This window comes from Oncorhynchus mykiss, chromosome 8, assembly GCF_013265735.2.
Source record: "Oncorhynchus mykiss isolate Arlee chromosome 8, USDA_OmykA_1.1, whole genome shotgun sequence".
Lineage (NCBI taxonomy): Eukaryota > Metazoa > Chordata > Actinopteri > Salmoniformes > Salmonidae > Oncorhynchus > Oncorhynchus mykiss.
This window is the reverse complement of record NC_048572.1, coordinates 91,353,309-91,367,704: the sequence shown is the minus strand read 5'-3', so window position 1 is coordinate 91,367,704 and position 14,396 is coordinate 91,353,309. Positions and strand designations below refer to the sequence as shown.

At 41.1% G+C, this 14,396-nt stretch overlaps 1 protein-coding gene across 4 annotated transcripts in view; it reads left to right on the top strand.

Moving 5' to 3' along the window:
* The first annotated feature begins 1,092 nt into the window (after window positions 1–1,092).
* stam (signal transducing adaptor molecule (SH3 domain and ITAM motif) 1) overlaps window positions 1,093–14,396 on the top strand; it is a 41,499-nt gene continuing 28,195 nt past the window's right edge. The window contains exons 1-4 of one of the 4 annotated variants that reach the window (XM_036986804.1): window positions 1,093–1,341; window positions 3,007–3,091; window positions 10,075–10,150; window positions 11,566–11,640. In XM_036986804.1, the coding sequence (XP_036842699.1) occupies window positions 1,302–1,341; window positions 3,007–3,091; window positions 10,075–10,150; window positions 11,566–11,640 (276 nt within the window). In that variant the 5' untranslated portion in view covers window positions 1,093–1,301. Of the gene's footprint in view, window positions 1,342–3,006; window positions 3,092–10,074; window positions 10,151–11,565; window positions 11,683–14,396 lie in introns of all 4 variants that reach the window. The other 3 variants (XM_036986803.1, XM_036986802.1, XM_036986805.1) reach the window with 3 other exon arrangements.

Sequence of the window (14,396 nt, the reverse complement as noted above, 5' to 3'; positions counted from 1 at the left end):
AGATCCATACAGCTATTGAACCTCCATCCTACTAAACTACACTGTAGCAGTTACAGATCCATACAGCTATGGAGCCTTATCCTACTAAACTACACTGTAGCAGTTACAGATCCACTGTCACAAAATAAAGGTCTCCTTATTGTCCCTAGAATTTCTAAGCAAAAAACTGGAGGCAGGGCTTTCTCCTATAGAGCTCAATTTTTATGGAATGTCTATCCATGTGAGAGACGCAGACTCGGTCTCGGCCCTACGTCTTTGTTGAAGACTCATCTCTTCAGTAGTTCCTATGATTAGTTCCTCTGATTGAGTGTAGTCTGGCCCAGGGGTGCGAAGGTGAACGACAAGGCACTGAAGTGAGGAACCGCCCTTGTTTTGGGTCTCTTTCAGTATCACATCCGGCTGTGATTGGGAGTCCCATAGGTCCCATTTGTTCTTAACTGACTTGCCTAGTTAAATAAAGGTTAAATAATAAAATAATACATTCTCTGCCTCTGACCCGATCACGGGAGCTGAGTAACTGGCTTACTAGTGCTCTTCCATGCCATCCCCAGGAGGGATGCATCACTTTGTGCCAGGCTTTTTTCGCTATATTCGACTTGAGTGGGTTGAGTCACTGACATTCCTGCCCGGTTTTGTGCCTCCTCGGGCTCATGTGTTGGATGAGATCTTAGTGGGCTATGCTCAGCCTTGTCTCAGGGTAGTCAGTTGGTGGTCTGTTGATATCCCTCTAGTGGTGTGGGGGCTGTGCTTTGGCAAAGTGGGTGGAGTTGTATCCTGCCTGTTTGGCCCTATCCGGGGGTAGTGTCGGACAGGGCCACAGTGTCCCCCTACCCCCGTCTCAGCCTCAATGCTGCAATAGTAGAGTATGCCCCCAATGCAATTCTGAATTCAAATACATCCAGTGCAATTTCAACTAATAACTGTCTTTATGTTGAATGTATATAACAACATTCCAACCTTGTTTAGCATTATTTAGTCCAATTGTGGCATGATTGCACAATTGTTATCCGTTTGTGTCAGTTTCAATGGGGAACTTTTAGTTTGAAGGCGAACCCCAGAAGTCCATTTTAGTCGGTCACGTGAACGTCTATGTTCAGAACGCAGTGATGTCCGTTACCCAGAATGCATCGTTTGTTGCTGGCTGATCGAGGACTGACTGACTGCCTGGCTAGCTAGCTGGCTACTACATATGCCCTACTTTCTGTACTAGCTATGCGTTTTAATGTAATAACTAACGTTAGTGAATAGCCGAGTGAAACGAATAAGAGAACTACAACACTGTGGTTGATATAATTGCGGTAATGCCTCTCTTCACGTCCAATCCATTTGAGCAAGATGTTGGTAAGTTGTGAACGTTGACGTTGGCTACACTAACGCTTCGGCTTTGTTTGTGCATTGCTAGCTATTACTTAGTACCTGAACGTTATCCAGGTCTTGAGTTGATTTTCCTCACGTAGCTAGTTAACGTTAGCGGCACGTCGTCTTAAGTTTTGTAGCCGTAGCTAGCTAACACCCTTCTTTAGTTAACTAGCTTGTTAGTTAGCTGACTGGCAGTCAACATGGCTACATAACCTTAGCCAGTAAGAGCAATGGGGATAGCCTATTCACTAGCTAACTACTGAAGTGTTGTTAGCCAGACACCTGGCCCCGGTAATGTTGATAAAGTTAGACCATTTTGATAAGCGACAGTAAAGATGTTAACTAGCAGCAAACTGATGCTCCATGGTGCCAGACGGAGAAGATGACGTTGCATTTTATCTGCAGCTACAAAACATCAGCTACACTAGATGCCACTACAATGACTAACTAACTATGCAGGCAAAGAAGCTAAACACGTTGCTAACGTTAACTTGGATGTGTGTGTATCAAGCATAGGTTAGTGAAGGGGTTAGCTATCTAGCTATGGTAGCTTGCAAGCTAACTATCGCCAGGTCAAAGGATGGACATGAGGACTTTTTGGATTTGACCATGAGGACTTTTTGGAAGACGTAGCTACACAGGAGAAGATGAGACTGGAAGAGATGTTATTGACAACACTGGAAGGGGATTAGAAATGTTCCTCTCGCTAAATTATAGCCCTTGTCATGGTGTAGTAGCCTATTCTGAATGATTTAATTTGTTTCTGAACAGACGGCAGTAATTCTATGGCTTTGGCAAGTATATTTAAATGTGTCAGGGGTGCCGCAATTCGTTCAGAACCCTTGGCGTGGATTAAATAAGGAAATAAATGATAAAAGTGCAACGAGAGAGATGAGATGCAGGCTCATGTCTATCAGAGTAGAAAGAAGGAGAGATGTTATAGAACATATGTAAATAGTCCGGTGGCCATTTGATTAATTGTTCAGCAGTTTATGGCTTGGGGTAGAAGCTATTAAGGAGCCTTTTGGTCCTAGACTTGGCGCTCCGGTACCGCGTGCCATAGGTTACAATTTTTTACGAAGCACCTGCAGTGCTTAATTAGAGCCGGATCAGGTTCCGGCACCTCCACGTTTTGGACTGTTTTGTTTCTAAACATGGTGGCTGGAGAATTAACTAAGAGAGAACTCAAATGAACTTTGATCGCTTTTATTAAACATGTTACGTTGCAAAAATGTGAAAATTATTTATTGGGCCAGTAGAGGTACGGGATCCAGCCAATTATGTTTAGAAACAAAACAGTCCAAAACGTGGAGGTGCCGGAACCTGATCCGGCTCTAATTAAGCACTGCAGGTGCTTCGTAAACAACAGGTGTAGACTAACAGTGAAATGCTTTCTTAAGGCCCTTCCCAACAATGAAGAGATAGTTGAACAAATGTAAAAAATAATAACCCAGGGAATAAATAGAAAAATAATAACATAAGGAATAAATACATGTTGAGTAACTGATGCACCATATCTGGTTAGAACTCTGGCTCTAGATGTGACAAGTGGTTCCCCACATTATCTGACTGCCACCCTAAATGGATTTGTTTGTGTTATAGCCTACTTCAGCAGTGAGCTAATGTTTTGTGTTTGTTGTTCTTCAGAGAAAGCCACCAGTGAGATGAACACAGCGGAGGACTGGGGCCTCATCCTGGACCTTTGTGATAAGATAGGACAGTCTCGCTCTGGGTCAGTTACACATGTCAATCAATTATATGTATACTGTATATCCAGATGGGGCAGTCTCCTAGCGGGTCAGTAATAAGATGGGGCAGTCTCCTAGCGGGTCAGTAATAAGATGGGGCAGTCTCCTAGCGGGTCAGTAATAAGATGGGGCAGTCTTCTAGCGGGTCAGTAATAAGATGGGGCAGTCTCCTAGCGGGTCAGTAATAAGAGTATGTATGTCTAGGAGTAGGCCACATGAAGGTGTGATCTTTGTAATAAAAATGTGTTGATGAATATTAGTGTGTTGTTGATGTTAGTTTGGACACACCTACTCTTTCAAGGGGTTTTCTTTATTTTTACTATTTTCTACATTGTAGAATAAAAGTGAAGACATCAGCAAATATGAAATAACACATGTATTCATATAGTAACCAAAAAAGTGTTAAACAAATCAAAATATATTTCAGTATCTTCAAAGTGGCCACCCTTTGCCTTGATGACAGCTTTGCACTCTCTTGGGATTCTCTCAAAAAGCTTCACCTGGATTGCTTTTCCAACAGTCTTGAAGGAGTTCCCACATGCTGAGCACTTGTTGGCTGCTTTTCCTTCAGTCTGCGATCCAACTCATCCCAAACCATCTATATTAGGTTGAGGCCGGGTCATTGTGGAGGCCAGGTCATCTGATGCAGCACTCCATCACACTTCTTCTTGGTCAAATAGCCCTTATACAGCCTGGAGGTGTGTTTTGGGTAATTGTCCTGTTGAAAACAAATGATAGTCCCACTAAGTGCAAACCAGATGGGATGACATATCGCTGTAGAATGCTGTGGTAGTCATGCTGGTTAAGTGTGCCTTGAATTCTAAATAAATCACAGACCATGTCACCAGCATAGCACCATCACACCTCCAAGCTTCACGATGGGAACCACACATGCAGAGATCATCTGTTCACATACTCTGAGTCTCACAAAGACAGGGCGGTTGGAACCAAAAATTTGGGCTCAGACCAAAGGACAGATTTCCACCGGTCTAATGTCCATTGCTTGTGTTTCTTGGCCTAAGCAAGTCTCTTCTTCTTATTGGTGTCCTTTAGTAGTGGTTTCTTTACAGCAATTCGACCATGAACGATGCGGGTGGTGGGTAGCCTAGTGGTTAGAGCGTTGGACTAGTAACCGAAAGGTTGCAAAATCGAATCCTCAAGCTGACAATGTAAAAATCTGTCTTTCTGCCCCTGAACAAGGCAGTTAACCCACTGTTCCTAGTCCGTCATTGTAAATACGAATTTGTTCTTAACCTTTCTGATCTCCCCATCCCGGATCCGGGTTCGTGAATACAGACTCAAGCTCATTACCATAACGCAACGTTAACTATTCATGAAAATCGCAAATGAAATGAAATAAATATGCTAGCTCTCAAGCTTAGCCTTTTGTTAACAACACTGTCATCTCAGATTTTCAAAATATGCTTCTCAACCATTGCAAAACAAGCATTTGTGTAACAGTATTGATGGCTAACGTAGCATTTAGCATTAACATTCAGCTGGCAACATTTACACAAAAAAACAGAAAAGCATTCAAAAAAATCATTTACCTTTGAAGAACTTCAGATGTTTTCAATGAGGAGACTCTCAGATAGCAAATGTTCAGTTTTTCCTGAAAGATTATTTGTTTAGGACAAATCGCTCCGTTTTCTGCGTCACGTTTAGCTATGAAAAAACCCCTGTATCCAGGATTGTGTAAATCTATCAGCAAGCTCATTAGCATAACACAACGTTAACTATTTATGAAAATCGCAAATGAAATGAAATAAATATGCCATCTCTCAAGCTTAGCCTTTTGTAAACAACACTGTCATCTCAGATTTTCAAAATATGCTTCTCAACCATAGGAAAACAATAATTTGTGTAAAAGTAGCTAGCTAGAGTTAGCATTTCGCGTTAGCATTTAGCGTTAGCATTAGCGTTAGCATCCAGCACGCAACATTAACAAAAACATAAAAGCCTTCAAATAAAATAATTTACCTTTGAAGAACTTCTGATGTTTTCAATGAGGATACTCTCAGTTAGATAGCAGATGCTCAGTTTTTCCAAAAAGATTCCTTGTGTATTAGAAATAGCTCCGTTTTATACATCACATTTGGCCACCAAAAAAAATCCATAAATTCAGTCCTCAAAACGCAAACTTTTTTCCAAATTAACTCCATAATATCGACTGAAAACATGGCAAACGTTGTTTAGAATCAATCATCAAGGTGTTTTTCACATATCTCTTCATTGATACATCGTTCTTGGACACATGCTTTCTCCCCTGAATCAAATGGTAAAGTGGAAGCAGCTGGCAATTGCGCACCGAATTCGACGCAGGACACCAGGCGGACACCTGGGAAATGTAGTCTCTTATGGTCAATCTTCCAATGATATGCCTACAAATACGTCACGATGCTGCTAAGACCTTGGGCGAACGACAGAAAGTGTAGGCTCATTCGTTGCGCAATCACAGCCATATAAGGAGAGAATGGAAAACAGAGCTTCAGAAATTCTGCTAATTCCTGGGTGATGCATCATCTTGGTTTCGCCTGTAGAATGAGTTCTGGGGCACTTACAGACAAAATCTTTGCAGATTCTGAAACTTCAGAGTGTTTTCTTTCCAAAACTGTCAAGAATATGCATAGTCGAGCATCTTTTCGTGACAAAATATCGCGCTTAAAACGGGAACGTTTTTTATCCAAAAATGAAATAGCGCCCCTAGAGCTCTAACAGGTTAACTGACTTGCCTAGTTATTTAAAAAAACAGTTGATGTTGAGATGTCTGTTACTTGCACTATTTATTTGGGCTGCAATCTGAGGTGCAGTTAACGCTAATGAATTTATCCTCTGCAGCAGAGGTAACTCTGGGTCTTCCTTTCCTGTGGCGGTCCTCATGAGAGCCAGTTTCATCATAGTGCTTGATGATTTGTGCGACTGCACTTAAAGAAACTTTCAAAGTTCTTGAAATTTTTCCAGGTTGACTGACCTTCATGTCTTAAAGTGATGATTGACTTTTGTTTCTCTTTGCTTATTTTAGCTGTTCTTGCCGTAATATGGACTTGGTATTTTACCAAATAGGGTTTTAATATCTTCTACAACCCTATGTTGTCACAACACACCTGATTGAATCAAATGCATTAAGAAGGATAGAAATTCCACCAATGAACTTTTAACAAGGCACACCTGTTAATTTAAATGCATTCTAGGTGACTACCTCGTGAAGCGAGTTGAGAGAATGCCAAGAGTGTGCGACGCTGTCAAGGTAAAGGGTGGCTACTTTGAAGAATCTAACATATATAGAATATATTTTGATTTGTTTAACCTTTCTAGCGCCCTCGACAACGTTCCACTGAAAAGGCAGCACGCAAAATTCAAAAATATTTTTTAGAAATATGTAAATTTCACACATTAACAAGTCCAATACAGCAAATAAAAAAACATATTGTTAATCTACCCATTGTGTCCGATTTCAAAAATGCTTTACAGCTAAAACGCAACATGATTATGTTAGGTCAGTGTCAAGTCACAAACACACACAGCCATTTCCCAGCCAAAGATAGGAGTCACAAAAAGCAGAAATAGAGAGAAAATTAATCACTAACCTTTGATCTTCATCAGATGACACTCATAGGACATCGTGTTACACAATACATGTATGTTTTGTTCGATAATGTGCATATTTCTATCCAAGAATCTGTTTACATTGGCGCCTTACGTGCAGTAATGTTTTGATTCCAAAAGATCCAGTGATTTTGCAGAAATACTAATAATAAACATTGATAAAAGAGACTAGTGTTATTCACAGAATTAGAGATTTCTCCTTAATGCAGCCGCTGTGTCAGATTTAAAAAAAACTTTACGGAAAAAGCATAATCTGAGAACCTCGCTCAGAACCCAAAACATCCAGAGGAATAGCCGCCATTTTGTAATCAACAAAGTTAGAAACAACACCATAAATATTCACTTTGATGATCTTCATCAGAAGGTACTCCCAGGAATCACAGTTCGACAATAAATGACTGATTTGTTCAATAAAGTTCCATTTATGTCCAAATAGCCACTTGTTGTTAGCATGTTCAGCCCAGTAAACCATCTTCATGAGGTGTGAGCATTTCATCCAGACAAAAACTCAGTTCCCTTACAGTCCTTTAGAAACATGTCAAACGATGTATGGAATCAATATTGTTTTTAGCATAAAACATCAATGTTCCAACCGGAGAATTCCTTTCACTTCAGAAAGGCACTGGAACGAGAGGTAACTCTGTCGGGAGCGCGCGTCATGAGACCAAGGCTCTCTGCCAGACCACTGACTCGGGAGGTTTCATGAGCCCCTCCTTTATAGTAGAATCCTCCAAGTTTCAAAAGATGGTTGACATCTAGTGGAAGCCCTAGGAAGTGCAACCTCATCCATATCTCAATGTGTACACAGTAGGCCAAGCTTTGGAAAACTACAAACCTCAGATGTCCCACTTCCTGGTTTGTTTTTTCTCAGGTTTTTGCCTGCCATATGAGTTCTGTTATACTCACAGACATCATTCAAACAGTTTTAGAAACTTCAGTGTTTTCTATCCAATACTAATAATACTATGCATATATTAGCATCTGGGACAGAGTTGGAGGCAGTTCACCCTGGGCATGCTATTCATCCAAAAGTGAAAATGCTGCCCCCTATCCCAAAAAGGTTAACACTTTTTTTTGGTTACTACGTGATTCTATATGTGTTATTTGTTAAGTGTTGCAGTCATTTCAGTCGCTGTAGTAGCTGACGTGTATTGTGTTGAATCATCCGCAGACATAGACACACTTTACTCAAAGCCAGTGGCATGTCATTAGTAAAGATTGAAAAAACAATATGTAAGGGGCCTACGAGACAGCTTCCCTGTGAAATTCCTGATTATGTTGGAGAGGCTTCCATTAAAGAACACACTCTGTGTTCTGTTAGACGGGTAACTCTTTATCCACAATATAGTAGGGGGTGTAAAGCCATAACACATTTTTCCAGCAGCAGACAATGATCAATCATGTCAAAAGCCACACTTAAGTCTTAACAAAACAGCCCCCACAATCCTTTTTATCATCAATTTCTCTCAGCCAATAATCAGTAATTTGTGTAAGTGCTGTTTTCGTTGAATATCCTTCCCTATAAGTGTGCTGAAAGTCTGTTTGTTTACTGTAAAATAGCATTGTATCTGGTCAAACAATTTTTTCCTAAAGTTTACAATGTGTTGGTAACAGCCTGATTGGTTGGCTATTATCCAGTAATGGGGGCTTTACTATTCTTGGGTAGCAGAATGACTTGGTTCCCTCCACTTTCTAGTAGGCTTAAATTGAAAATATGGCAAATAGGAGTGGCAATATCGTCCCCTATCATCCTCAGTAATTTTCCATCCAAGTTGTCAGACCCCGGTGGTTTGTCATTGTTTATCAACAATTTTTTTTGTTCACCTCTTCCACACTGACTTTACGGAATTCAAAAGTATAATTCTTGTCTTTCATAATTTGGTCAGATATACTTGGATGTGTAGTGTCAGCGTTTGTTGCTGGCATGTCATGCCTAAATTTGTTAATCTTGCCTATGAAAAAATCATTAAATTAGTTGGCAATATCAGTTGGTTTTGTGTTGAATGAGCCGTCTGTTTCAATGAATGATGAAACTGATTTTGCCTTTTTTCACAATTAAATTTTAGGCGCTCCAAATATTTTTACTATCATTCACATTTTTATTTTATTCGGTTTAGTCACATGATTTCTCAATTTGCATAAAGTTTGTGAATCCGTTGTGCAGCCAGACTTATTTTCCATTCCTTTTGCCTCATCCCTCCCAACTATATCATTTTAAATTCCTCATCAGTCCACAGGGATTTAACCGTTTTTAGTCATTTTCTTAATGGATGTGTGCTTATTAGTAACTGGAATGAGCAATTTCATAAATGTGTTCAGTATACCGTCTGTTTGCTCCTCATTACACACCACGGACCAACAAATATTCTTTACATCAACAACATAGGAATCACTACAAAATGTATTGTATGACCTCTTATACACTATATTAGGCCCAGCCTTTGGGACTTTGGTTTTCCTAGATGTGTCTACTAAAGTTGCAGGCACTGGTTACAGTTTGGAGCAGCTTGATGAAAGCCAGTCAATATTTAAATCACCCAGAGAATATACCTTTCTGTTGCTATCACATACATTATCAAGCATTTCACACTTGTCATCCAGATACTGACTGTTAGCATTTGGTGGTCTATAGCAGCTTCCCACCAGAATGGGCTTTAGGTGAGGCAGATTAACCTGTAGCCATATTACTTCAACAGTATTTAACATGAGATCCTCTCTAATCTTTACAGGAATGTTCTGAATATAAACATCAACACCTCCACTATTGGCACTTCTGTATTTTCTGTCAATGTTATAACCTTGTATTGCTACCACTGTATCATCAAAGGTATTATCTAAGTGAGTTTCAGAGTTACTCAGAATATGAATGTAATCTGTTACTAGAAAATTATTGATTTCATTAACCTTGTTTCTTAAGCTACATATGTTAACGTGGGCTATTTTGAGCATTTTTCTTCCGGGATGCTTACTGTTTTCATTGCTTTACTGTGAAGCTTAGCAGCAGTAGATGTGCTCATGTTATTTATGTTAGTGCAGGGTGAGAACCTAGCATCACAATGGTAGGGATTAACTGAGCTGGGCTTGAGTCATTAAGTCATTGTTTCAACGTAGCCTTATAATGCTGTGAATGGATCCATGAACCCAAATGATGTGGGTGGATTCAATCCTCCTTATAAAACATGTTTTGTTTCCAGAATATCAACAATTGTCAAAAAAGATTACACCCATTGAGCTGCAAAAATCACTTAGCCAGTTCTGAAGAGAGAGAATCCCGCTAAAGCATTGTTGATGATGTGTGTGTTATTGATGAAGTTGTATGTGTTGTTGATCATAATGAAGGTTGATGTGTGTTCTATTCAAGGCCTAAAGAATGTCTTCGGTCGATTATGAGACGAGTCAACCACAAGGATCCACATGTTGCCATGCAGGCTCTGACGGTAAACACAGACAACACAGCTATGTATTACAACAGGTGCTTGGAGGAAAAACTGTCTGCTGTATAAATATATTTCATAAAGCGGTCTTAAGCTGTCATAAAGCCCTGTCTTATGCTGTAAATGCACTACATGACCAACAGTATGTGGACACCATCTTGTCGAACATCTCATTCCAAAATCATGAGCGTTAATATTGACTTGGTCCCCCATTTGCTGCTATAACAGCCTCTATTCTTCTGGGAAGGATTTCCACTAGATGTTGGAACATTGCTGCGGTGACTTGCTTCCATTCAGCTACAAGAGCCTTAGTGAGGTCGAGCACCGATATTGGCCGATTAGGCCTGGCTTGCAGTCGGCGTTCCTATTCATCCCAAATGTGTTCGATGGGGTTGAGGCTTTGTTCAGGCCAGTCAAGTTCTTCCACACCGATCTCGACAAACCATTTCTGTATTGACCTTCGTGCACGAGGGGATTGTCATGCTGAAACAGCAAAGGGCCTTCCCCAAACTGTTGCCAAAAAGTTGGAATCACAGAATCATCTAGAATGTCATTGTATGCTGTAGCGTTAAGATTTCCCTTCACTGGCACTAAGGAGCCTAGCTCAAACCATGGAAAACAGCCCCAGACCATTATTCCTCCACCAAACTTTACTGTTGTCACTATTCATTGGGGCAGGTAGCGTCCTCCTAGCATCCGCCAAACCCAGATTCGTACATCGGACTGCCAGATGGTGAAGTGTGATTCGTCACTCCAGGGAATGTGTTTCCTCTGCTCCAGAGTCCAATGACGGTGACCTTTACACCACTCCAACGACGCCTTGCATTTCACATGGTGATCTTAGGCTTGTGTGCGGCTGCTCGGCCATGGAAACCCATTTCAAGACGCTCCCAATGAACAGTTATTGTGCTGACTTTGCTTCCAGAGGCAGTTTGGAACTCGGTAGTGAGTGTTACAACTGAGGACAGACAGCTTTTACGCGCTTCAGTACTCTGCAGTCCTGTTCTGTGAGCTTGTGTGGCCTACCACTTTGCGGCTGAGTCGTTGTTGCTCCTAGACGTTTCCACATCACAATAACAGCACTTATAGTTGGCCAAGGACAGCTCTAACAGGGCAGAAATTTGATGAACTGACTTGTTGGAAAGGTAGTATTCTATTACGGTGCCACGTTGAAAGTCATTGCCAATGTTTGTCTATGGAGATTGCATGGCAGTTTGCACGATTTGAAACACCTGTCATTAACAGGTGTGGCTGAAATAGCCAGATCCACTCATTTCAAGGGGTGTCCACAGTTTTGTCGATATAGTGTGTATTTCATAAAGCTGTCTTATGCTATAAATATTTCATAGAGCTTTATGACAGCTTAAAAAAAGCTTTATCTTTACATTATTGAAGTAAACATGTTTTTCCCTTCCCAGCTACTTGGTGCCTGTGTTTCAAACTGTGGGAAGATATTTCATCTAGAAGTGTGCTCCAGAGAGTTTGCCAGTGAGGTCAGCAACGTTCTAAACAAGGTCTGGATATTCGCTGTCATTGTATGTAATGTTACAGAAATATCTACTTTGAAAATTGTTGTATGAAACGTGTTGTATAAAGTTTGTAGGGCCATACTAATGTAAGTGTGTGTGTTACAGGCCCATTTTCAGCTGGCTACTTTTTCCATTTTAGTTTTATTTATTCATATTATAAGCTCAACAATGCACACATGGCTGAAGGCTACGCGTGAAGTTTCCAAAATGCCATTAGCCGGAAAACACAATTCTCCAAAGCGCACCACAAGCGGTAACATGCGATGTAGATGAAAATATCTGTGAGCGGTTTCATGCAATATAGATGTTAGAAATTAAGAGGGGAGATCTAAAGATGCATTGGTTACTAATAATTTTAAATGTCACCTTTATTTAACCAGGTAGGCCAGTTGAGAACAAGTTCTCATTTACAACTGCAACCTGGCCAAGATAGAGCAAAGCAGTGCAACAAAAACAACACAGAGTTACACATGGAGTAAACAAATATACAGTCAATAACACAATATAAAAATCTATATACAGTGTGTGCAGATGAGGTAGGATAAGGCAATAAATAGGCGAAAATAATTACAATTTAGCATTAATATGGGGATTATTAATATGGGGATGAGGTAGTCGTGTGTGCTATTTACAGATTGGCTGTGTACAGTGATCGGTAAGCTGCTCAGACAGCTGATGCTTAAAGTTAGTGAGGGACATAGAAGTCTCCAGCTTCAGTGAATTTTTTTTTTTTTTTTTTGCAATTCGTTCCAGTTATTGGCATCGGAGAACTCGAAGGAAAGGCAGCCAAATGAGGAGTTGGCTTTGGGGATGACCAGTGAAATATACCTGCTGGAGCGCATGCTGCTGGGTGTTGCTATGGTGACCAGTGAGCTGAGATAAGGTGGTGCTTTACCTAGCAAAGACTTATAGATGACCTGGAGCCAGTGGGTTTGGCGATGAATATGATGCGAGGGCCAGCCAACGAGAGCATACATGACGCAGTGGTGGGTAGTAGTTTGTTGAGTAGAGTGTTGGAGGCTATTTTGAAAATGACATCGCTGAAGTCCAGGATCGGTAGGAGAGTCAGTTTTACGAAGTTATGTTTAGCAGCATGAGTGAAGGAGGCTTTGTTGCGAAATAGGAAGCCGATTTCTAGATTTAATTTTGGATTGGAGATGCTTAATTTGAGTCTGGAGGGAGAGTTTACAGTCGAACCAGACACCTAGGTATTTGTAGTTGTCCACATATTCTAAGTCAGAACCGTCCAGAGTGATGATGGTAGTCGGACGGGCGAGTGCGGACAGCGATTGGTTGAAGAGCGTGCATTTAGTTTTACTAGCATTTAAGAGCAGTTGGAGGCCACGGAAGGAGTGTTGTATGGCATTGAAGCTCTTCTGGAGGTTTGTTAACTGTGTCCAAAAAAGGGCCAGAAGTATACAGCATGGTGTCGTCTGCGTGGAGGTGGATCAGAGAATCACCAGCAGCAAGAGCGACGTCACTGATACATATAGAGAAGAGTCGCCCCAAGAATTGAACCTTGTGGTACCCCCGTAGAAACTGACAGAGGTCCGGACAACAGGCCCTCCGATTTGACACACTGAACTATCTGAGAAGTAGTTGGTGAACCAGGCGAGGCAGTCATTTGAGAAACTAAGGCTATTGAGTCTGCCGATAAGAATATGGTGATTGACGGTCGAAAGCCTTGGTCATGTCAATGAAGACGGCTGCACCTTACTGTCTTTTATCGATCGTGGTTATGATATCGTTTAGGACCTTGAGCGTGACTGAGGTGCACCCATGACCAGCTCAGAAACCAGATTGCATAACGGAGAAGGTACAGTGGGATTTGAAATGGTTGATCTTTGTTAACTTGGCTTTTGAAGACTTTAGAATGGCAGGGCAGGATAGATATAGGTCTGTAACAGTTTGGGTCTAGAGTGTCTCCCCCTTTGAAGAGGGGGATGACCGCGGCAGCTTTCCAATCTTTAGGGATCTCAGATGATACGAAAGAGTTTGAATAGGCTAGTAATAGGCATTGTAACAATGGCTGTGGATAATTTTAGAGAGGGTCCAGATTGTCTAGTCCAGCTGATTTGTAGGGTCCAGATTTTGCATCTCTTTCAGAACATCAGCGATTTGGGTGAAGGAGTAGCGGGGGGATGAGGGGGCTGAGATGTTGGCCAGGGTAGGGGTAGCCAGGGGGAAAGCATGGCCAGCTGTAGAAAAATGCTTATTGAAATGTTTGATTATTGTAGATTTATCGGTGGTGACAATGTTTCCTAACCTCAGTGCAGTGGGCAGCTGCGAGGAGGTGCTCTTATTCTCCATGGACTTTACAGTGTCCCGAAACATATGGAAATTTGTGTTACAGGATGCAAATTTCTGTTAGGGAAGCGAAGGCTAGCATTTTCAAACTGAGGGTAGGTTGGTCAGGATGATATCTGAGGGTTCCCGTGTTTACCGATTTTTAGGGTTGTACCTGGTAGGTTCCTTGATAATTTGTGAGATTGAGGGCATCTAGTTTAGATTGTAGGACGGCCGGGGTGTTAAGCATATTCCAGTTTTTCAACTAGCATGGGTTGCTAATATGTCAAGAATTATTATCAACTAGCATGGGTTGATAATATGACTAGGATTATCATCAACTAGCATGGGTTGCTAATATGACTAGGATTATACCTTTGGCTGCTGGACAATTTAAAACGTTGATTTGAAAACCTATAGAACGTTATGAAAAT